This window comes from Pholcus phalangioides, unplaced genomic scaffold, assembly GCF_987345545.1.
Source record: "Pholcus phalangioides strain wild (caught in Gottingen) unplaced genomic scaffold, Ppha-v1.0 ptg000009l_1, whole genome shotgun sequence".
Lineage (NCBI taxonomy): Eukaryota > Metazoa > Arthropoda > Arachnida > Araneae > Pholcidae > Pholcus > Pholcus phalangioides.
The window spans coordinates 24074349-24100046 of NW_028301602.1; the positions used below are offsets into that span (position 1 = coordinate 24074349).

The following is a 25698-nucleotide window of genomic DNA, read 5'->3' on the forward strand; positions in this document are numbered from 1 at the left end:
CATATTTTATGGTACATTTGCAAATATTCATAGAATAAACAAGCCATAAGAAAGGCATTATGTTTACAGCCTAACTGTACTTGATTTTCCCCACACAAAACACATAAATAAAAATTTACAAGCACCCTATTCATAATGCACATAGCAAGCACATTAAGAAAAACCGCATAAATTTTTTGTTCACGTAATTCAAGCAGAAACAAAAATGCGAGAGTACATAAAAAAATACACAAGGCAGGCATACTTTTAATGTACATGTTTTGATTTTATTTTCACACAGCAACCTTAACCACATAACAATATCTGTTATGAAACTATATGTTATATGTATAATGTTAGAATTTGTTTTTATACACGCTAGATTGTACACCACTGAAGTTTCAACAAAGTAACAGGTCCCTTTTTTTCAGTAAACCATAAAATATTACATTCGCATATCTGGATTATGCGCAAAGAGAACACAACCAAACATATTTCTTTCAACCACGATAAATGTCGCGCAATAAACTCTGCCAGTACACACCGATTATCATCTTGACGGACAAGAACTGACACCAGAGTGCTCACCGGATGAAGTGCAGGTTGTGCCACTATGGGACGACTGAAGGCTTGACATGGATCCCCTAAAAAATAAATAAGTTTGAAAATATATTTTTTTAATGTGCTACAGCTATTTAATTTCTATCAAACCCCAAAAACTACAGTGAAACCTCAAGATAATGATACTCTGGGGACCAAGGGTAAATATATACAAATACAAAGGCCAATCACAGACAAAATGCCCAACGAGGTGGCTGAAAAAAAATTCCCATAAAAAATGTGGATATGAATACATATCTAAACTATAGCAAAAATACAGCAACCCAATGAGAGCAACAATAGCCCCCTCCCAACTCAAGCAAACCCACAGGATGTTAAACGTAGGCTATAGACAAACACAACTATGTTATATGAGTAGCTTCCAACACACCCAGGGGCAATATTGCCCACTTTGGGAAACACTGATGCTTTGTTTCTAAGGCCGACACTAAAGCAGAGAAAGTCAATTTCGAACAAGAATTCATGTAAATGCTCAGTTTTTGGATTGAGATTTTGCCTTATTTCCATAAAGTAACCCCAGAGCTTGTCTCAACAGCATTACAGCTCCCTCCTCCCCTCTTCCAGGTAAAAAAAAAATTTGGAGGCTCCTTATGTAGTTCTATATATACCTGCATAATACGCGTAATTTGTATAATAACTCTCTCCAAAATTTTAACCAGATCAAATTGTTACGAGGCCTTCCCGGCACACCAGGCTCCCCAACCGTGGCACACAGACCCCGGGAAAAATGATTCTTCTGAACCCACCTCCTAAAAATACTTGCTCACCAATTTCCATACTCATACTAGGAAATTGTAAGCAAATCTCACAGTCATGGGGGGGGGGGGCAAAATCACTTGTGTGCTTAGGGTCTTCATAATATGGCCCTGGATGAAAAAAAAATAGTTTAGTTGGTCCAAATGGAGTTTCTACTGACAGGATTGAAGAAAAGGACAATGAACTTTTTTCAGCAAGGCAACAAGGTGGAGCCTCAGAAATAGTGAAGAGTGGCATATTGTCACCTTGTAATAAAAATCTCATACGTCAATTTTTTTCAAAAATGGTTTTCTCACAGCTTCGGATCGAGAACATATCTCAGATTTATTAAAGCTTTTGAAAAAAATAAATAAACCCATTAGTCAAGTTTCCTTGACTTTCCTGAATCATGATAAAAACTTTGATGCTTTGAACGGAGACACCTGAGAACAATTCACTAACAATGGGACAAGTTTTATGTGAGAATCAAAACTAGATATTTCAGTGTAACGCTGTGTCTATTCACAAATCAACAGGACCAAAACTGTTCTCTTCTGCTAAAAATACTACATTAACCAATGATGGGTCCCAACTTGAACTTAATGGAAAACATAAGTGACATATTTATAAGAAATGTGTATGCAAATGGAAACAGCATTCATCTGTTGATTACAAAAAAAAATAAAACTATCGAGGAAGAACGGTACTTGTGATCTGAAATTAGTTGTTACTGTACCTATATATTTCTTGATTTTTTATGTTTTAATGTTTTTATGGAACACCTGGTATATAAATTTGACCCATCATTAGAGAAAAATGCCTCAGTTATTATCCATTAAAGGCTATCAATAGTATATTTACAATAACTTTTTTTTCCTGCAAGAAAGGATTTGTCCAAGCTTTTGAGAAAGATTGTAGAAGAGATAGGATTTTTAAATAAAAGGTACTGTGATATAATAAAATATATATCTACAACAATACAGATAAATATGAAAAACTACAGTTTCATGATCTCAAATTGCATTTTTCAATTAGGAAAATTCCATCATAGGGAATATTATACATGTTACCGGTTAAAGTGTAGAAATCAGGTAATATGTACACTACCGTGGATAATCTACAGATTAACCAAGCAATGCGTTTAAAATACAGAAAATTGTTTTCTTTATTAAATTATCTCGGTAATCTGCACTTCACTTACTAGGCACTCTTTAAATTAAATACGTTAATATGCACATCAGCTGGGTAAAGTGCAGAAAACTATTTTGTAGATTCCGATGAACAGATTGAGTTTTTAGGGTGGCATATCCACCAGAAAAAAAATAGAAACAACTAGCCTATATATACACATCTATTTGTTTTAATTAAATATTCTTTTAAGATGAAAAAAAAACACACTTGTAGTCCTGAGATTTTAGCACCTCATAGTAGTACATGACCTTGGATTTATGTGAAGAGAGGGGAAAATCAAATGAGTGATGGTGCAAAGAGTCTGCGTGCTTCCATTGTAAGATATAGGTCCCTTCTATATGAGTGACATGCGAGCCCTGTAACACAACAAAAAAATGATTAACATGCTTATTTCATTAACTGCTCAAAGGATCCATCTATCCTCTATATCCATTTAAAAAATTATTAAAGAGAGTGAAAACCACTTTAAGATCCTAGTTATTGAAAACACTGAAGCAGGTACAAATAAGGTGTGTGTGTGTGTGTGTGTTTGTACACACATGATTTGTACCTGCTTCAGTGTTTTCAATAACTAGGATTATTAATAATATATATATATACACACACACACACACACACACTGGAAATTTATTAAAATGCCCCAAAATAATAATAGTTTCAAAAAAAAAAAATGTCAGCTTTTTTTCACTTTTCTGAAACACTGAAGCATTTGATAGTTGTTGTCAGAAAGATGGGTAAGTGGAGCCTATAGCATGAAAATTTATAAGAAATATGGCTGGATATCAGTATATTATGTATCAAATCCTATATGACTTAAAAAAGGGATATATGGCATAACACATGACATAATCCTGCAAATGTTTATCAGGAAATGTGGCCCTTTATTTAAAAACAATAATTTTCAAGGGGAAATACTTTGTTGTTTTTTTTAAGCTAATTATTTTTTTTTAGTTCCAGAGGATGAAGATACCAAAGCGCACACACAAAAATGTCACAACAAATTATACAGCTTGGGACTATCCATGATCCATCACCATCATAGATGATTTACAATCATTAGGAGCCATGTCAAAAAAGAAAAACTATACAGAAGAACAAAACTTAAACTGATTATTGCTATTAGAATACAATGAAAAAACAATGTCATAATTCCGATGCACAACTTATGAATCAAAATCTAAATTCATTCAATTCAGATTTGTATTTTTCATACATAATTAGTGAATCATAATCCATCGCAGGACAGTATTTATTATGCTTGAATTTGATTTATTACTACTATTATTTATTATTTATTATTATTAACTAGTATTACTTATTCAATAATAAGAAGTGGAAATAACATACAAACTAAACATAACTCTCAATAAAGCCAAATTAAATAAAAGTTCAATTTCTGCCAAGGTGACTTTTATAATGACAATTACAGTTTTTTTCTCCCAATGATAAAATACACATAAATGTAAAAGGAGACAATGGATTACCTGCACACTCTCTCCATCTTTACAAGTCACCGTCTTCACAACAACACTGTAATCTCTACCCAGCACCCAACTCTTCGGGATAGCGGAGTGCATAGGAGCATCAAGGCTCAGCATTCCAAGTTGGAGAGAAGGGTGCCCACAACCCTGAAGCTCTTCCTCATTGGGTTCAGTCTCAGCAGGTGGCAAAGGCTGCTGGGTCAGGAACAATGTGAATGAAACATCCTCCTTCATCACATCAAAATCCCAACATATGACTCCACCTTTCTCCTCTACGTTCAGAATGATCTGCGTAGATACCATTAAAATAAATAGAAAAATCAAATTATAAAAGACATACAAGAAAATAAAAAAGAAATAAGCACCAAATATACTAGGATCATACTAAAACTAATGAGCAGGAATTTTAAAAAATCAGAATTTATTAATGAAAGAAAAAAAGTTATCTTAATCATAATTTTCTTCCTTTTTATACTTATAGTCTTCATTTCTCTACACACATTTGGTACCGTTGTTATATAAACTTGAAAACACTTTTTATGGTAAAATTATTTTCGCAGGAATTTATAATGTCATCCGCCTTCAAAAAATGGCATTCTATACTCTCTCTCGCTTTGCTTCAAGGTTCAAGATGATGGAAAAAGCATCTGCCAATATTTATCAAAAAACTATGTTTTTTTTTTATATCTTCGAAGGTGGTTTGAAATAGTGGCTTTTCTTTGAACTTTATGGCTTTCAGTCAACAATTGAAATACCAAGCAGGCACAAACTTAATGGAAGGCTAACATTTCATTTTCAACACTGAACTGTATTCTAAATTTTGTTGAAATTTCTTTCACAATGACAAATATGTCTCTATATGTCTCTCTTGACAAACTCTTACCACTTTGTGTTTGGTCCAGGCAGTGCAAGATTTATTTATATAGTTTTTTTCCCATTTTTAAAATGTTTCAATCTTTTGGCACTGCTAGCACCCATGCATAAATTTCTACATGCACACTTTTCTTTCCTTCAAGCTGAGCACAACCCAGGTCTATTGTCATGGGTAATTTACTACCTAGTGAATTGTGCCGGAAGTGTAAGCATTTATGTACCTAACAGTCTGAGTGTGTATCTAATGTTGTCTGATTTTGATTTTTCAGTGTTGCCATCTATATTTCAGGAGTGAAGCAAGTGAAGTTTAATGATTGAATATTTGTCATATTGAATATTTGAATATATATAATCGTTTGTAGGCCTATTGCTCTCTATGGCAAGACTTTTTAACAGGGAGATCAACTTGCATTCACGATTAAAGTTGGGAATCACAGGAAACCAAACATCACTGTGGCACCAGTGGAGTTTGAAAACAGGACCTCCACTGCAAGTTCATCACGATGACCACTAAGCTACCACAGCGGCATCTATATGCACACTGAAGTCTTTTATATTATTCCTACAACAGAGATTCCTTCTTAAATGAGGAATTCAAACACAGCACATCGCCAAAATGAAACACAAGCACCAGTCACAAAATATCATCAGCTCGTAGTAAAAGCATTGCCACCTAAGTCTTTTTTTTTTAATCAGCTGCCTGTAGCTTAAGATGAGGTACTTATTTTTCTTATGTTGGATTGCAATTTGTAAAAAAAAGAAAATCCTTGCTCACTAATTTTATTGGCACATAATATGGCTGATTTTTTACCTCATGAACTTGCCCTTTCACTAGGCTCACAACATGGTACATTGAGTCATCAAATAAATGATTGCCTTCAGCTTTTTCTTTTTCATAGTCCTCTACAGACATATAGTGAGACTTTGGGACCAAACCACCTTCATTTAGCGTGACCTAAAAAATAAACAAGTCAGGGTAAAAAATGAATAAAAAGATACAATGGTAAAGATACAGGTAATAAAAGAAAATGCACCCATAAATATCAGCTCTGTATATATATATGTTGTCCACAAAACAGACTGAAAATTCAAGGGGGTCAAGTGCCAGTTGGGAAACACTGCATTAAACCGTATGGTCTCCATTATTTTTCTGCCTACAAAAGAGTCTACATTGCACATCAAGAATACAAAAAAAAAATAAATGGCTCAGAAAATGAGAAAAATTATGATTTACATACAGTTGAACTTTGGTCCATGAGTATAACTCATTCCATAAATGCCCTTTCCCGCAATCCAGTTGCAATCCTTTTCAATAGAAAAATGAAAGTTGTTTTTGAATTACTGTATTTTTCCTAATTTTATACTGAAGGCTCGATTATTTCCAAAATGATGCAGAACAAAGGATTTCATTTTGGAATCCTTGTTTACATTAGCACACACAACAAGATGGAGAGTCAGCCTATCATGGGTTTGTGTTTGAAGCCAGTCCTGTAGGCAGCGACATCTTAATAGACCCAAATCAAATAAGGGCTCCATAAGCTATTCAAAAGGTTTGTTAATTCAGATATGCATACAATGTAGTTTCACAATTCATTAAAATAATAAAAAGGAGCACTAAAAAAGTGCTAGAGTCTGGCCCCTTAACACGTTGAGACAGCCTTGTGACACAAAAAGGTAAATGTGCAAAGCCTCATATAAACTAGTGCTAATCTAGGAGGCTTTGGTACACATACTACTTGTATTGCAAGAAATGTCTCATTTATCAAGTAAAAATGTATTGAAATTTTTGCTTATCTTGCAAGACATTGCTGGTATATCAAGTCAAAACTTTTAAAAACATGTTTGCTTGTCTTGTGAATCTCTCATAAACATAGTCGCTCATAGTTTGCAGTTATAATGTAATAACTGAAATAATTTTTTGTAAAAATAAAAATCTGAAGCCTAATTTTTAAATTTTGACCAATTTATTTACGAGTACTATAAAATTATATTTCATACAATCAAATAAATTCTCTTTTATTGCCTTCAAATTTTCATTCTTTCAATCACTGGAAAACAATCAACAAGAAAGTCCACAAAATATGTTTTTATGAAGTGTATATATATATATTCACTTACTCTGCTCTCTCCACCCAAGAAGTCAGGCAAATATTTTTTCTCAACAAAATCATAGAGTCCACCTGGTCCTTGATAGTCATTGCCTCCATAAAAAATAAATTTTGACCGGGTGTTCTCATTGATAAATGTGCTGACCAGGGTCCACAGTATGGGAAAAACACGTGGTGCACGCACAATCAGCACACGGCCCATGGTCTCTGGGTAGTTGGCTTCAACAATCTCAATGATATGTAAGAGGGCTTTAACACCAGGCCTCCACAAATGACGCATATTAAGGCCTTCCAAGTCTAACAGGCAAGTCCACGAACTAGAATAATAAATTAATTCAATAAATTTCAAATAAAAAATTTATTTTGATATCTCAGTCAAATCTTGATAAATTGAATGTGCAGTGGCCAACAAAAAACTTATCGTTAGTTCAATTTATAGAAAATTCTGATTTTAGAGTGGAAAAAAGAAAGATTTATTAAAATAAAACGGTGCTATTTATCAATATTTTATTAGTATGATGTGGCAAACTAACTGCAGATGAGAAAATTCAAAAAAGATAAGTTATTCTATACAATACAAATACAATACAATACAAATACAACGCCACAACAGGCAAATTGCCCAACGAGGTGGCTGATTTAAGAACATCATGGATCCCCGAGCCATTTTTTGGAGGCCCTACTTACTACTACTACACCACACCCCCCCCCCCCCCGGAACCCCCCAACGAATCGGTACATGCGGGAATGTGCGTGTACGTGTAGTGAAACCTGACGTGAAGTTTTTTGTTGTTTCTCTGTAATGCTTGTTATGTGTAGTGCTGCCATCTGCCACTAGTTTTTCTAACTATGAGTGAAGTGTTATGATTGAATGATTTATCGTTGTAGGACTGTTGCTCTCTGTGGCGAGACTTTTTAACGGGGAGATCGGCTCGCATTTGCGCCTTGAAATTGGGAACCACAGAAAACCAACTTCAGCCGACCACCACTGTGGGGTTCGAACCCGGATCCTCGCATCGCGAGTCCGTCACTATAACCACTCGACCACCACAGCGGCATGGTCGCCGCTGTGGTGGTCGTAAATTAATTCTAATTTAATAATATTTAATTATTGAGAATGAGAACATTTGGAAATAAACTAGACGTACATACTATATCATGCAAATTAATGCATACACGATACTCAAATAAATGAAACAAATTATAAATAAAATGTATGCAAGATTATTTTCTGTCAAAAAATACGTTTTTTACTTTCTCTTTTTTTCTTTCTTTCTTTGTGATATTGCACAAATATCCAACTCTAAAGTAGGCCCGGCTAATTACTTCATATTTAATCTCCTGGGCTTCGTATATCTCTAAGTGAACTCAATATTTCAGAAATTGAGAATTTAATACAATTTTTAAAATTATTGATGTAGCGGAAAACCCCCACCAAATTTCAGCATTTCTACAGTAAAATCGGCAATTTTAACACTGATTTCTATGAGGATCTCCCTTTTCCTGACCCTCAAAGCGATGCCGATGTTGATTATGACGTCTATTCAAAAAACCTCATTACTAGCAGTATTGAAAATGTGGCAAACTATTATAAAGGCATAAATATTATACATATACTGACAGCGTTGAAAAAATGACAAACCATTGTAAAGGCATAAGTACGTCTGAAACGCATTGCTAGGGAACCACGGTAACCAAAGTAAACATTCGGAAAATGATTGTTGAGGCCCAAAAACCATTGTTGCCCTACTGTTTTTTGCCCATTTGGGGAATTTGCCCTGCTCTGACGAAATTTTGAAGTAGCCTATCATTTGAGTCGAGTCCCATTTTGTATATATGCAAAATTTGGCGACGATCGATCTAAAATTGTAGATTTGTATAGAGAACACACACACAGAAAATCAATTTTATATATATAAATTTAACTCGGTTCAGCTAAGTGTATATAACTATTCCATTTCAAACCCCCCCCCCCCCAGAAGCCCCGCCAATAAATGAATGTATACCTTATTCAGGAACACAAAAATATCATGTAATAATAGCTCTATTTTCTGTCATGATTTAGTCACGACTAGTCTAAGAATCTATAGTGTGATTCACCCGTCATGCATCCTGACAGGTGAGAATCGCACTATAGATTCTTTACAGATAGTTCTTACATGCTGTACAAATTCATCTATAGCCAGCTAACATTCACACCCAGAACTGTACAACCAAATTGCAAAAACTACAAAACTGCCAGGCAATCAAGTCATCTAAAAAAATACCAGTTCATTATACCACCTAATGAAAGAAAAACTCAGCTCACCTGACAGGTTTTCCTGTGGATTGAGTAGCTTCTTCAGCTCTTTTTAAACCTTCTTCACAAATATGCAGAGTCTACAATGAAATTAAAATTTTAAAATTTATTTTTTGCAAAAAAATCCAAAACAATCTAAAAATTCACAAATCCGAATTTAGTCACAAACGAGAAGCATATTTTTCAAACAAGTATTTAACCACAATATTTTCCCATGTAAAAATTGTTTAAGAATACATCACCAGCACACACACACAGCTAAAATATACCACAAATGAAGTGCAGCATGCAAGATTGTCATGCACCCACAATTAATTTATGCAAACTACTCCCCGAAATACAGTGAAAGTCTGTTATAACAACAACAATTTACAATCAGAGGGAAGAATGTTGTTATAACAGACTTATTTTTGTAAACCAATTATAGTTTTATGGGCTATAGAAACATATAAATGGGGGGGGGGGGAAGCAAACTAGATAAATTTACCTTTTCCTTCCATTTAGAACAACTTTTGCTGAAACATGCATCAAGAATTAATTTCTTATGCAGTTATAGTGAATGGGTTCTGATTTTTATTCATAAATAACTTGCTATAACCAAATATTTTTGTATCTTTAACATCAGCTGTTGACAATCACTTACGAATTACTCGTAATAGCAAGATTCTTGTTATAAGCCCTACTCATTTTAATGGGCTTTTACTGTAGATGGTTTTCCAATGGATGATGTATACAGGTATACGGGAGAGGGACTGGACTGGAGGGGTTGCAGAACTTGCCATATAATATCATTTTGGTTGCCACAGTAAATGCTAGGCCATCAAGTCTTTGCATACAACAGTTTGGTAAAAATTGAGACATTCAGTTATTGAAATTTAAAAGCTCTTTCATTGAAATTTGAGATGAGCGAGAACGTTGAGAGAACATTCCACATCTCAATATTATTTTAGTTGGGGTCGCATATCATTTATGAAGAGAATATTAATAAAAAAACAATCTGGAATTTTGATTACACAAACACAGAATGTGTTGAAAAGAAAAGAGGCCATTACATAAGGAGAGTATATAATAATCATGGGTAATCATTATATGCATATAATAATCATGGGTTTTTATTCATGATTATTATATGCATATACTCCCCTTCTAAGTTCTAACTATTTACTTATACTATGACTGCATATTATAAAAAATAAATTGCCTTTTCCAGCAATATCATATCATACCAATTTAACTAAACCTTCTTCACCAATGGATTTGATAAACCCCTTCACGTCCATTTGACCTAATCTAAGTATGTACAGTGGTCGTCCATCTAGACAAATGAAGAAAAAAAATGTAAGTAAACAGAAAATACTGCCAGTATTTCAAATATTATCCCGGGTCAATATATCCGCAACTCCCCATAATAGTCTAGAACAGCTAAAACTAAAATACTGAAGAATCACTTCAAAACACAAAACAGGCACACATCAATACCAGCACAATACTACAAGTGCTCACTGCACTCCTCTGGCAAAGGTTGGCGACACACACTTTGAGAACCACTTCATAAAAGACTTGATTATCCAACTCTCGTTCAATCAAAACTCTTTCAGTTTCTGCATAGTATGGAACAGCCTTTAAAAGGCACTATCACATAATTTTTTTCTGAATTTAATTTTGTTATTTTAAAAAAATCGAAAGCTTTGCTTTAAAAAATCACATGTGGCAACAGCCTATTTGTGTGTCTAATTTCAATCTGGATAAATTCACTCTCATGTTGAAATGGCATAAAACATAAATAAGAGGTTATTTTCAACCAAATGGGTACAAATGAGGACTAAATACAAGTCTTTATGTGACCTCACATTTTCAATTCTAAATGATAATCTAAATTCATAGTCAAAAAATTGGATACTGAAAAACTGTCAAAGATTACCTCTGTCAAAGTGATGCCAACAGCCAGGGAAATATTTTGTCACTACAGGTGGTGTGTCATATGTAGATAGAATTCGATCGACTTGATATTTTTTTCTCCATACTAAAGAGTGACACAGCATTTCCCGTGCTTTTTCTAAGTTATAATCTTGAGCCTGAAGGAACCGCATCAAGGTTTGGTCACTAGGAACCTAAATATTTCAAGCACGTAGTAATCATTATCACAAGATTAATAAAAAAAGATTCATACAAGGATTATATAACTGAAAAAATCTCTTAACTCTTATAAAAAAAACATTATTAACTACACTAATCAAGGAAGATTTCTACATTAAGGCAGAATCTAAATCGAAATTGAAAAAAAAGAGCTAAATATGAATGCAGATTGTTTTTATACATAATGGTAGAGCCTCATTTAAACGAGATGCATGGTCAGACTGAGGTTAAGCCCCGTTCGAATTTTCTGGATAATAAAATTCTATTTGAGGCAACAAACTTTAGGGCCACTGAAGAGATATCCCACCTCCTTAAAAGTTTCTTATTTTAGCACTAGCAAGCCAAGATATTTTGTAAAGTTGACTTTCCAATGGAATGCTTTTGCCTATAAATTCTATTATAAATTTGCTATTCCTTAGTTTACACCTGATAACAATTGGAATATTGACTATTTTATTAAAAAATATATTGCATTTTGGAGGGAATTCAGTGATTTCTGCTAAGCTGCTTAAAGGGTTAGGCTGCTTACCAGAAACTCATGAAAACAGAGGGCTTTGAAACAATGTTGTCAAGGTTGCATTATTGCCTATTAGGCCAACAACGACCAACTGAGAAATGGTTTCATGAGGACTTCATGCCACATATCAAAAAATATTCAAAGAATGCACACAGAAGTATAAATATTGTATTTAAAAAAAATAATTACTTTTCCTTGATGAGCCTCGGCCATCCACTTCTTCAACTGGACAAGACAGGATTCTTGGAAGGGTGTTAGTTCTCCTAGACAACGCTTAATATATTCAGACTCCAATTTCAGATTTGCATCTGTAAAAAAATTAAAAAATAAGTTTTAAGCCTGCTTTTGAGGTTTTTTCTCAACTTTTTTCTCAAATTTATACATGTTAGAATAATCCTGACAGCGCTAAAAAGACTCACCCGTCATTTGATGACCATCAGTAGCACCGGGGGTCATTGGGATAGGGTGGCTCTGGGTAAGACTGCTATTCCTAGAGGATGAGCTTGAACTGGCAGCAGTAGCAGTCTCTGTAACCATAATTTCTGGCACCTCTTTCGTTTCTTCGAAAGGTGGTATATAGGTTATTCCCTCTTCACGCAATTCATTAATGTAATATTCTATAATTTCTTTACCCTGAGAATCGGAAGAAGTTTAATTTTATTTGACATGTGTCATATTGCTATATCTTGCATCATAATATATTAACTTGGGAAGGAGATTTTTTCTACAGATCTGGCTAAATTTATAATTTGATACTGAATTTATCCTCATTAACTTTCAAAATTGTGGTCCTATAAACTGAAATTATATTAAAAACATGTTCTACTCCCATATTGAAAAATTCAAGTTATATTATGTGCACTTATGTATGAAATATATAGAGAGTTTGATCATAAAAAATTTCTCTGCAGTTGACTGCAGACTCGACCTCTTGTCGACTAATAATATATTATACATTGTAATTTATGAAGTATCTTGAACTGGAATGAAATTGAAAACATATATCTTATTTAAAATTCTAATGATTTTCAAGCTTTTGTGCATAGTTGTATTTCAGAAGCCTGAGAGAATCAGTATTTTTATATATAAATTATTCTCACATTTCATTACTTGATATCTATTAATTATGTTGCCTGGTAAAAAAAAATTGATCATCAGCAAGTTCCACTATATTGCTCACATACCGTAAACTGGGGTGACTTGGGTACATACTCTAATTTCTTATTTTAGATCATAACAACTAATAGCATAATGAAATAGAGAGGCGATTCCTAGTCTAGTCATAAGAGTAAGCCACTGTGATTAAAAATGGTGCTTAAAAATCTCTCATAATTACCCCATCTTTTTTTCTGCCTACTTTTATCATAACCTGTGTTTTCAGGTTTCATGGAAAACATTTCCAAACTTTGTTTACAGAGTGCTTAGTGGTTACATCTTAGTCTTGATATCTTAATTGTGGATGATAATTAATATAATTATATCAGTTTGTTAAATACTGTGGAAAGTCATTGTTTAGTTAGTGAAATGTTTAAGAATTGTGGGGTCACTTGAGGACATTATTTCGTATTTGTTACAGACACATACAGTTACACAGATGCCACAAAGGTATAAGAAAATTTTAGGCTTCAGTAGGTTAATTCATTCAGAAATTACACAGAAGATCAGATTAACTTATTAATTTAAGAGATTAACATCACATTTAAAAAAATTAACACCAAAGGCATCTTCGACATTGTGAACATAAACAAATAATTCTCTGTATTTATGTGTAATAAAAATAAAATTTATGTTTTTTTATGTGTCCTTAATTATTTTCAGTTAGGTGAGAACGTACGAGGGAAAAATTATGAGGAAACATACACTTGGAAAAACAAAATATCAATAGAGTAGCACCCCTTCAGGTAAGGTGACTTGGGTACAACTTTACATTCATTTTTCTCTATTATAATAAGTTACAAAACAATTATTCTTGCATAAACAAATAACTAAAAATTTCTTCCTAGTGGTGCAACTTTCAATAAAAAATGTTAATTCATGATGGCGATAACACAAAAAATGTCCAAAATCTGAACCCCTGTTCACGGCATGCATAAATGCATGTGCGCCACACAAATACAATAAGATATCTGCTCAATGTGCAAAAAGTAATTTAAGTAGTAAAATCCAAATTACAATATCCAGATCACATTATTTTAATTCCACTTCTACTTCCTATCTTATCAAAACAATAAATTTGAATCCGTTACTTTAAATACAATAATGATCCTGATCACAAGATTTCAAATGGGTCCTAACAAAACAATCAAAATTGAGTGGGACACACAATAACGCAAAATTTGGATAAAACATATTGTTAATAGTCAGAATCCAAATTCAGATATCACTGGATAAAATTTTAAATTTATACAAGCACAAACACTCACTTTCTTAATGTTCAGAGAATACTGCTTCATGGCCAGTTTCTCCAAAGCATTCTCAAATCCAAAAAAAGACTTCACATCAAGACTTGCTGTTTGCTCGAAACATGTCCAATTCGGATTCTCTGGGTGAACCTAACAGGGGAATATAAATGAGCATTACAGAACTGCAACTTATAATAATTATAAGTTACAAGGTGCTGTGTGTGATATCTCTTTTGATACTAAAATGCCTTCATAAAGCAAAATGTTTTTTACAATTTAATTATTGTAAAAAAACATTTTCTTCAATGAGAGCATTGAAGTCTTGAAAGAGTCCCTGCATTCAATAGGAGTATTATATAGGAGTACTGTCTTAATGTGGTGAGTAGAACTGCTAGAAGCTCAATATACAAATATTAAATTTAATGAATTCCATCTATGGGTTATCATGGTCACAAGCCTTTCATTTATACTTTGAGTGTTACTCAGAATTTAATATTGTGTAAAGAACATTTATTTTAAGGATAGAGCAAAAAAAGTGTCAGTGTGTAGACTTCGGGCACTGCCTGTAACATGTATATCTTCAATAATTATATACTAACTGAATATAGGCAATTCTCGTTGATCACAACTCGAGATGCAAAGCTTTCATTGTACGCTTCGATCTTAAGAGTTCTTGCTCTTCTATCTAAAGTGTTCTTTTGTATAAAATAGACGAAGTCAACACCAATGATCTGCAAAAGTCAAGAGAGAAAAGTAAAAATTGGTTAAAGTATCTGTTCATTCCTTTTTCTGAACACATGTATTACACCATATTTAGACCATATATTGATCAATTCAATAAATAAATAGATAGTTGATGTTAAATTTGTTAATTCACAATGCAACATTTAATTCACTGGCCCTTACAAGATGCATCTACAGTTGATTCCCCTTTTGTTTCATACTTCAGAAGAACTTCACCAGAAAAAAACTCAGCTTATAATAAAATTATATTAATATGAGTAAATCACAGTGAGCTTTGAGTTTATCATGCGATCGGAATTGTGTGTAGATTTTGCTTGGAAGAGAAGAGAAAGCACAATAATAAGAAAGCAGGTTTAATGTAACAGTATCAATATATACAGGGTGTCCTGTAAATGCTGATGCAGCCTTTATATCGTCAACCAATTGTCGTAGAGGTATGGTTCTAATTTAAGAAATGCTCAAAATGCGTTCAGGAATCACTCTGTACCAGTATTGAGAGTGAAAATAGTTTGTCACAAAACAAAAAACCCAAATTTTCACACAGTTCTCCTTTCTTCCAACAAGAAAATTGTTCCTGTGTCTCTCCTCAAGTCAATAAAAAAATCCATATTTCCAAGTGCAATATTTGCTGAGCTATTTCAATTCAAAAATTAGAAAAAGGTTGGGAAAGAGCAGAATAAACTTACAAAACGTCTTTCAATCATTTATGCTGTTCTATCCTAACTTTTCTCCGAGTTTTGAATTCAAACAAGAACTTGGATTTTCAATCAAGATTTTTAGGACAGGGTGTCTATATAAAAAGTTTTTTTGGTGACACTGTGTGTGTGTATTTTCACTCTAAAAACTGGTACAGGGTGATTTTTGAACATCATTTCTACAAGAAATTGTTGATGAGATAAAAGCTGAATTAGGACTTTACAGAACACCTGCTATATATTTTATTCAGCCACATGCGGTAAAAATCGGGGGGACACCAGCTTTTGACTGTTGGTCCATTTCAGGCATGCCAGAAAAAGCTAGATTAAATAAGGATCACATGATACATTCAGAAGACTGCTATCAATCTATATTAGATAATTAATAACTACACAAATCAGAATAATTGTTTTCACCATAGCAAACGTGTTTTGTCCAGGAATTTAATAATGATAATGAAAATTAGGCATTTATTTATTTATTGCTCTAACTTAATTATCACCATTCTAATATAAAATACAGATACTGTTGTTTTTTTTTTCAATTATCAGAGATTGGGGGAAATATGCTGTTGCTTTAGTGTTACAATAACATGTTTTGCAATGCAAATCAATGTTTAGCTCTGCTTATTAAAATCTTAAACACATGGTCAATGAATACAAAAGTACTTTGCAGTTTACTAATTTTTCCATTTAGCTCATCTAATCTAAGTGAAGAAATATGCTAAGGATCCAACATTTGCAATATACTGTACCAAGATTAGTGGTAGTAAAAGCCCCCCCCCCCCCCCATAGAGCTAGACCTATCTGAAAATAGTTTGTATACAAAGAATCCTAAAATGCAGAGAACTAAAAGGATTAAGACTCAATTGAATTGCTTGATTTGAGAGTCCAGATATTTAAGAACTTTTCAGAACGTGTTACAAATTTTGCCATGCCAGCTATATAATACATTCCAAAGTATTCAGCTTTACGTAACCCAGCAATACTGAGTATAATGGAACCTGTACGAAACGAAATGTCAATAGACTGAAGTATTATTCTGTTTTATGAAAGTGCGCAAAAAAGCACAATCATCAAGATTCTCTTTTGATATCGTGTTCAAGATATGTTTCCATCTTCAACAGGTTTCACTGTACATCACATCATTATGAGATGGATGAATATGTAAGAGCACACTTACCTTCTTTAACAAATATGGTGCATCAACATTCAATCGACATCTACGCTCAATATAATGAACGGCTCCATCTTCACTCTTATACTCTTCATTAATATCACTTCCTAGGAACACTGGAATCATTTTACACGTTGGAAAACGCTTTTCATATGCCTAAAAGGAATAATGATGGTTAATTAAAAAATAAAAGATTATTGTCATATATACAGTAGAATCTCACTAATCTGGTCCATACAGTAACTCTCATTTTTTGTGGATTTTCTTTGAGCATGGAAGAGGAAAACGTGGCACTGCATGTCTGTGTGCAGACGTTGATATTATTCAAATGGGCTTTCCGCACTAACTTCCAGTAATCTGCTGATTTAAGTAATCTAGCACACATTGGTCCGATATGCGCTGAATTAGCGAGAATCTGCTGTATTACATATTTATTTACCCCTCTCAGAGAAAAAAAAAGCAATTGATTTGAGAAGCAACACTGTGTGAATGGTAAACAAACACTAAATGATTCAGTCAAATAAAATAAAATTTAAACAAATAAATTTTTAATTTATTGGTCTAATGCATGGATTGTAGACAGGATTACTGCAGTTGGTTCGGAACAAATGTGAAAAATTATGAAAAGACTTCGGAGAAGTTTTAGAATAGCACCTGGTTGTAGACAACTGCAATTTTAACTATTTTTATCATGAATATAACATAAAGACATAGCTGCCAACTTTGGAGTATGAGAATTGTGGAAGCTTTTGCATGAATCAAAATTCTGTACAAAAATATATATAAACAGGAGTTTTTGTAAAACAATGCAGGGATTTTTCATTAACAGAAGTAAAATTACATGGATTTTTCCCCTTTACAAAAACGTGACACCATGCAAGTCATCGCTGATTAGTGCCAAGTTGCCAACCAGTTACAGGTTGAATTACATACTATCACTACTCTCAAGTCAAATCAGGCCAACAAAAGAATCACCACCATGCTCAAAATAGGACATACAGACTTAACGGGACGTATGGGTCAAAGCAGATACAAGTTCTGTCTCCAGTTTTGGATGTCTAAAGACCAAACTGACGCTGGCCGTTTGGCTAGTTTTGTCTTTTCCCTGAAAACATATATATAATTTTTATTTATTTTTATTTATTTTATTTTTTTTTATTTTTTTTTTTTTTTTTTGTGATTTAGCGACAATTAACATTATTCTTATGATGTCATTCCAGGGAATAAAAATGAACGCAACAATCTTTTTTCGGGTAAATTCTTTAGAAACAACAGGCCTGTCATTTAAGGGGGGCAAACCCCCTGGTTTTCAAAAATACACTAAAAATGATATATACACAAATATATATATATATATATATATATATATATATATATATACAGGGTGATTATAAAAAAACTATCCCGACATATGGGCCCCTAACTATCATACCATTCACAGAAACTGAATGAAATTTTGGCATAAGGTATTTTGATGTATGCGCTCAAGAATGATATGGAAAACAACAGTGTCACTCTAACAGTTACGGTTACAGTGAGAAAATTTCGAAAATATCAAATGGCAACACCAAGTTTTTTGTATTGGAATGTGATCTCCATTGTGAAAAACCCTAAATAGCATTCGAACGGCAACTGTAGCATGAAAATCACCGGCGGTAGATAGGCTAAAAGTGAGGACAACCAATAAGGACAGAGAAGCAGCATAAAATAAAGAATTTTATTGTGTTTCACACATGACCTTGTGGAGGACTAATCAGGCTGGGATCTCAGCCGAAGAAACGGTGTGACGAATGAAACGAACATTAATGCTCTGGTGCACGGCAAAGTCCTTTTTACTTTTTCCTTGCCTAGCTCCGGGGATTTTCGTGCTACAGGTGCCATTCCAACGCTATTTAGTGTTTTTCAGTATGGAGATCGCATTCCAATACAAAAAACTTGGTGTTGCCATTTGATATTTTCGAAATTTTCTCACTGCAACCGTAACTGTTAGAGTGACACTGTTGTTTTCCATATCATTCTTGAGCGTATACCTCAAAATACCTTATGCCAAAATTTCATTCAGTTTCTGCGAATGGTATGATAGTTAGGGGCCCATATGTCGGGATAGTTTACTTATAATCACCCCATATATATATATATATAAGCTGCTCAAAACAATTACGGGAGCACATGGTTTTAACAAAATTACGCAAAGATGTATACCGATAAGTAACATAAAATGAATCATCCATAATTTAAAGCCTAGCAGGAAACGGAAGAAGAAAACTTCATATGCAAATCAAAGTTCATGACATCAAAAACCAGAAAAAGGAGATAAGGGCAGAAATCGGGATGTTGCAGAAACGTCTGTTTTACTGCCGTAACTGTGAAATTGGATTGCGCAGTATTTTTTTCGTTCGTGAAAGGTCACAATACAGACGAGCTGGTTGGATAGTATGGGGTGGAATCAGCATAGGCGGACGTACGGACCTGCATATCATTCGGAATGGCACTTTGAAGGCCCAAAGGTATGCAGACGAGATACTACGACCTCATGTCATCCCTTACGCTGGAGCCATTGGAGATTCCTTTGTTTTTCAGGATGATAATGCCCGACCGCATAGAGCTCGTCTGGTGGAGAACATGCTTGAAGCTGAAATAATACAGCATATGGAATGGCCAGCGTGCTCTCCTGACCTGAATCTCCTGACCTTGGACGACGCATTGCTGCGCTACCAAGGCCACCTGTTACTGTCCGAGACTTGCAGATTGCACTTCTTGAGGAGTGGAAAAGTATTCACCGAAGTCTGATCGATAACCTCATCGCATCAATGGCAAACAGGTGTGCAGCAGTCTTAGCTGTTCGAGGAGACCACACGCCCTATTAAAACTCATGCATCATGTCTAAACAGTACTTTTTTTTATCATTTACATGTAACCACATTGTTGCCCTAAATCATCTTTTCGTGTTTTTTCCATATTTTCAAAGAATTAAAGCTTAATTCCAAATTTTTTTACGTCTTTTTTCTGTATTGCGCATTGATACACGTGTACTATCCATTGTATGCCAATACGTGGCTGTCTCGCACGGTTTTCTTCACTTTTTTGCTTGCTCCCCTAATTGTTTTGAGCAGTGTATATATATATATACACATATATATATATACACACATATATATATATATATACACACACACACATTGAGTACATGTGCTTTGCCCCCCTCCCCCTGGAAAAAGTTGAAATGACGGCCCTGAGAAACAAAAATTTTCCTCCAAAAGTATGGGATTTTTCACAATCGAGTGAGCACGATGGAGTAGAAATTCTGGAGACTTTGCAGCAATGTGAAGGTATTTAGTAAGTGAAAAACATAATTAATGAAACAAATTTTATCATAATTATCAATACAAAAATAAATTGAACTCACTGCCATCACAAGCTCAAAAGGATACTTGTAGACACGGACCGGAGACTGATATTTCTGCACCATCTTCGACAAATGCTTTAAAAACTAACCGTGCCTAATATACGTGTGTAGGTGTGGAAGATTATGTATTTTGAGCATAAAGGTTCTAATTTTTTCTAAAAAAAGTCCAACTACTTATTGCAATATATACTCCGTGATTATCACAATGGACTAATGCAAGAGTTCTACGTATCATCGACCTCATAGAAAGTGTATGTTCAGTCTTCTCTTCGCAGTCATTTTATGGTTCCGAAAACTGTGTGCACTCATACTACTTACGCCAGTGCAATACTCTCTTGTGTTACCTAGAAGCAAAAATACAAAAACATGTATCGCAAAAAATTTAATGTTTGAACAAAAGCTTGAATAAAAAAAATACATGAAATTAATTTTTTGTCAAAACAAATAGAAACCAATCTCAACAGAAGCAAATTTAGTCTATAGTCGTGGAAGTTGATGTTTAAGGGGTAGAAACAATGGTTAATATTGATGAAATATTCCAAAACAACTTCATTCGCAAATTAGGTGATTTTGTCTCATTTTTTATTTTATACTTTTTCTTTTGGCTAGCAACAAAAGAGAAAGAGGACAAAAAAAAAAAGGGGCGAAGGAAAAATTTAGATATTTATACATGTGGTTAGAGAGGAGCAACATTCTCATTTGCTTATACATGGCTAATATCGTCTGAAGATATCTCTTAATGTCCCACTTACAAAAACTAGTATTCAAAAAACAGCCACAGTTACCATCCCTTTCATTTCTCCACACAGTGGCAAAAACTTCTGGGAAATCTCTGCAGAAGGATATTTCTTTACATCTACATGATTCACGATTCATATTATACTACTTTGTGTCATAGCAATGGGCAAAACTGGCTCATCCTCTTGGGAGTATTGGTCAGTAAGTTTACAAGCTGTGTAACAAGAGATTGCTAGGCTCTATGATACCTATCCACTTGCCATCTACAGAGTGATCCAAAAAGCCACTCATTTCACCATAACATATTTTATTTTTGAAATAGCACAAAGACATAAATCGAAAAACTAATATACTTGTTGTGACAAAGCAGCATTTATGGACAAAAAAACATTTACTTCAAAATATCACAACATATGGTCAAAATGTGAATCTTTTTTGTGAATAGAAGCAAATTCTTTTTACCAGATGTGTGCCCCCTCCTTCCTCGAAGTTAGAGGGCTACCTTTTCAAATTCTGATTGAATAGGCTATTCTATTTAAATTTGAACACCAGAATTTTCAATGCACTAAATTCCAGTGCTTGCTTTGGTTACAGCCTGATTCTAAATTCATGGGAAAAACTTTAAGAGATGATATAAACAACCATTTTTGATCTGAGAACGTGCTGTCAAATTGCAATAGCAAAGGCAGCAGACGGTGTTTTTAGAGTGCATGCACAACCGCACTTTACCAGAAGCAAATATCATATTTTTCCAATAGATTCGCTGCGATAAGTGCAATCAACCATTCGAGGGTGTAGGGTAGACTACTATAATGCCATAGGCCTTCTCACGTGTGTGGGGTGCAACTTTGGTAATGCAAAACAAGTCATTACCGCTTGATCATTGTTTGGCACAGCATAATCTTGATTGTCCTTGCACCCACAGAGAACAAAGATACATATGCATCCTTGTTGATAGCATATATCGCAGCAAATCTGTCTTATTAATATATTTGTTTTTGACAAAGTGCTGTTGCACACTCTCTCTAAAAACACCCTCTAACGCCTTTGCTACTGCAATTTGGCCTCACATTCTATGATCCAAAAATGTTTGTTCAGGTGTTTTTATATCACCTCTTAAAGTTTGTCCCACGAATTTAGAATCACCCTCATAGGCAGAGATTGACTTGGAAGTCTGGGGGGGCACGATGATGATGTCAATTCATCTATACATATATGCATTAGATCAGTCGACTCCCCGTTTGACTCTGGTACTCCCCCTGTACCTCTGCCCATAATCACCCTGTATATTAAAGCAGCATGTTAGATGAAATCGGCTTTATCTGTAAAGAACACAGAATGTAGTTTCCCAATGCAATTTTTATCAATGAACCATCTCAGCCATCAAGAATAGCTTGAACGTTCAATTTAAACAAGAGCTTTCAATTCTTGAACAACAGTGGACCTTCCAAACAAAGCCCAGGCTCTATTGCCTGGTCTTTGTTTGGAAGAAAAGAAACCTGCACTATTTCTCCCCAATCAAAAAATCATGTTATATGATTGTGTTTTACAGCCAGACCCCAAAATCAGCCAGTTCACGAATGGATCAATTTCATTTTAAATTGACGTAGCCAAGGTCTGGAATAAAAAAAACCATTAGTCAGTGTCATCTGCATATTTTTAGTGATAATTGCATCAATATTAGCTATGGCAATCCATCATATCGCACAGTCACGATGCAATAATTTTTTTTTAAGTTTAGAAAAACTAACCATTGAATCCTGATTTAGCACCATTTATTTTGCAGAATTTTCATGATATAACAAGTTTGGGGTCGTATTGAATCACGGTTTAAGACATATAAGCCCAAGACAAGGAAAATTTATTCGCTGAAAATTTCTGGTGATAAGTAGAGTTGTCGTTACATCGGGGTTGCTATAACAGGGTTTGACTGTATACGTCTATATTATTTTATAAATAGTTTTTCACTTCTTTTTTCTCTCGTTGCATGGAGCTAATCCAAGAAACCTATTAAAAATATAGCCATGCATCACACATTGACGATGAAAAAAAGTGAATTTGGCATCTACCAGAACATCTTACATCAGCACATTGCACATTGGCCAGGGATCTACAGCCACTTCACAAATTGACCCTTCAAACCCTGACTCATTTCTACAAATCGGACTCTAGCGAAAACTGCCAACCTATTTGCGAAGTGACTGGCCATTTCGCGAACTGGCTACACTTCTGGCTTTGGCAGTAGCATCTACACTTCATACATAGAAAAAAAATCATCAAAGAAATATGGCCACATCAACCATAATAAGTACTCACTGAGAACATATGGCAGCATATATACACACCTAAAATTCAAAGCCAATTCTAAACAGCCACCGAAATACACACACAGTTAGATTCAACCCCAGTCCTCAACATCCACGCACCAAACATATATCAACTAAACGACTTATCAAAGCAAGTGCATGTTCACAAGCACCGCCATACTCAAAAATTTTAAAGTTAATAATAACACCAGCACGCACATTATTAATAATTCATCCAGTTCACATTAAAATAACTATAAATAAAACGAAGGACAACATCAACCACATTGGGAATAAAACTACAGATACTAATCGACGATTTACTCAATAATAAATTGGTTAATTGATTTATCTACTGTGTACATTTATATAAACACCTTTTCCTATGTGGATCCGGCTATTGAAACGAAATTTACCCTGGGATCCGCATTTGACGGATATGACATGACCTTCAATATGTTAAGGAATTCGCATCCAAATAAGTCAACAAGGCGTATTTTGAAGTGAAAACGTGAAAATTGTCAATTAAATAAAATAAATTATAAAAAAACCTACAAGGAAGTTTTTATTTTCTCTTTCCTCAAAACACTGATAACACATAGAAGAGAGGGGAAAAAAAGACTTTTACAAGGAAAAATATGATTTTTTTACACATAGGGAAATAGCATAGGGAAGTAAACAAAATAGAAATTAATAAATACCTTCTTTTTGATAGAGAATTTGTATGCAAAGAAGCGAAGAATCTGTGCGTGAATGTGTTTTAGCGAAAAAATCGAAAAAGTAAAATCAAAAAATTATTGTGAATGGGTAAAAAAAAAAGGAAAATATATTTACGTCCTTTTAATTAGAGATGCATGAACAAATATTGGGTTTAGAGAAATATAATGTATCTTTAGCCAAAAAATAATATTGATTGATTTGTTATCCCAGGTGTGGATTTTATGTAGAAAAAAAAAATGAATTAAAAAAATACCTACAGAATGATAGGCTTTTTTTTTTAAACGGAAATAAAGATATTTCGTCTTAAAATATTTTGAAATATTAAATTTTCCAAAGAGATGTGGAAAGTGTTAATATATTGCAATGCGTTTTGCATGAAGAATGTTGGGGGGGTATAGCTTGAAGCATAAGGAAGATAAATTTTTGTAAGAGATTCTAACTGTCCAGTCGATTGAGAAAAAAATATAATTACTGTAATTGGAAATAGTATACTGAAAAATGTGAGGTTTTATGAAATTAATTTCGATTTTTTTTTGCTTAAGTGACAATGTGGGTGCTTGATATATGCACTCTGACCATATGGGCTTAGTATAACGGGACAGTCACTGATAAGGGGTCATTTAAGTATTACGTTAGCAGCGACGGGGGGGGGAGGGGGTTTTGGATTTGCTGACTTTTGATGACAAGGGGGGGTTTGAAGGTTGCTTACGTCATCAACCACCCCTTTTTGAAGATATGAAATATTCTAAGCTGCTGACGAAATTTTGCTGACATGGGGGGGAAGGGGGGGGTCAGTGTTTTGCTGACTTTTGCTGACAAGGGGGGGGGGGGGGAGGGGGGGGTCAAAAATGGCTGAAAATCTGCTTACGTAATACTTGAATGGCCCCTAATAGTGGAAAAGAAAATTCCCTCTTCACTCCCTTCCCCGTTACACGCTGTGTGGAGGAATGTGCCACACCAATACGCTATAGAAGCAGTTGGGATTTCTTCCCTTCCCACATGCGGCGTTAATATTCCCATTTCCTTCTCTGGTGCATTGGTAGCGCACTCGCCCGGACTGCGGGAGGACAAGGGTTGGATTACCCAGTGAAGGTAAGTGGATTTGTTTCTTTCATCAATTCTGGATTTGTTTCTTTCATCAATTCTGGATTTGTTTCTTTCATCAATTCTGGATTTGTTTCTTTCATCAATTCTGGATTTGTTTCTTTCATCAATTCTGGATTTGTTTCTTTCATCAATTCTGGATTTGTTTCTTTCATCAATTCTGGATTTGTTTCTTTCATCAATTCTGGATTTGTTTCTTTCATCAATTCTGGATTTGTTTCTTTCATCAATTCTGGATTTGTTTCTTTCATTAATGCTGAATTCTTTCATTGATTCTTGAACTATATCTCATTCATTCTGGAATTATCTCCCATTTATTCTGGAATTATCTCCCATTTATTCTGGAATTATCTCCCATTAATTTTGGAATTACCACTTTTTTCATCAATGCTGAAATTTATGCTTTCATTAATTCTAGACTTTTTTTCATTAATGCTGGAATTATCGCTTTCATTGACTTAGAATT

At 34.2% G+C, this 25698-nt stretch overlaps 1 protein-coding gene across 1 annotated transcript; it reads right to left on the minus strand.

Annotated features, from left to right (window-relative positions):
- Positions 1-248: 248 nt before the first annotated feature.
- Positions 249-24294, minus strand: retm (real-time). The gene is made up of 15 exons (XM_089235801.1): positions 24110-24294; positions 20365-20708; positions 16965-17114; positions 14942-15073; positions 14364-14492; positions 12360-12573; positions 12130-12248; positions 11209-11398; positions 10514-10602; positions 9297-9367; positions 6999-7305; positions 5692-5835; positions 4011-4295; positions 2734-2882; positions 249-623 (listed from the first exon to the last, which is right to left on the minus strand). Exons 2-15 carry the CDS (start codon positions 20425-20427, stop codon positions 530-532), a joined length of 2136 nt encoding a protein of 711 aa, XP_089091927.1. The 5' UTR covers positions 20428-20708; positions 24110-24294; the 3' UTR covers positions 249-529.
- Positions 24295-25698: the final 1404 nt, after the last annotated feature.

Coding starts and splice junctions, on each gene's coding strand:
- retm (XM_089235801.1), bottom strand. CDS start 20,427: ATGGTGCAGAAATATCAGTCTCCGGTCCGTGTCTACAAGTATCCTTTT. Junction 12,249..12,359: donor TGATGGTCATCAAATGACGG/GTGAGTCTTTTT, acceptor ATTTTTTTACAG/ATGCAAATCTGAAATTGGAG. Junction 2,883..4,010: donor AAGATGGAGAGAGTGTGCAG/GTAATCCATTGT, acceptor GTTGTGTTACAG/GGCTCGCATGTCACTCATAT.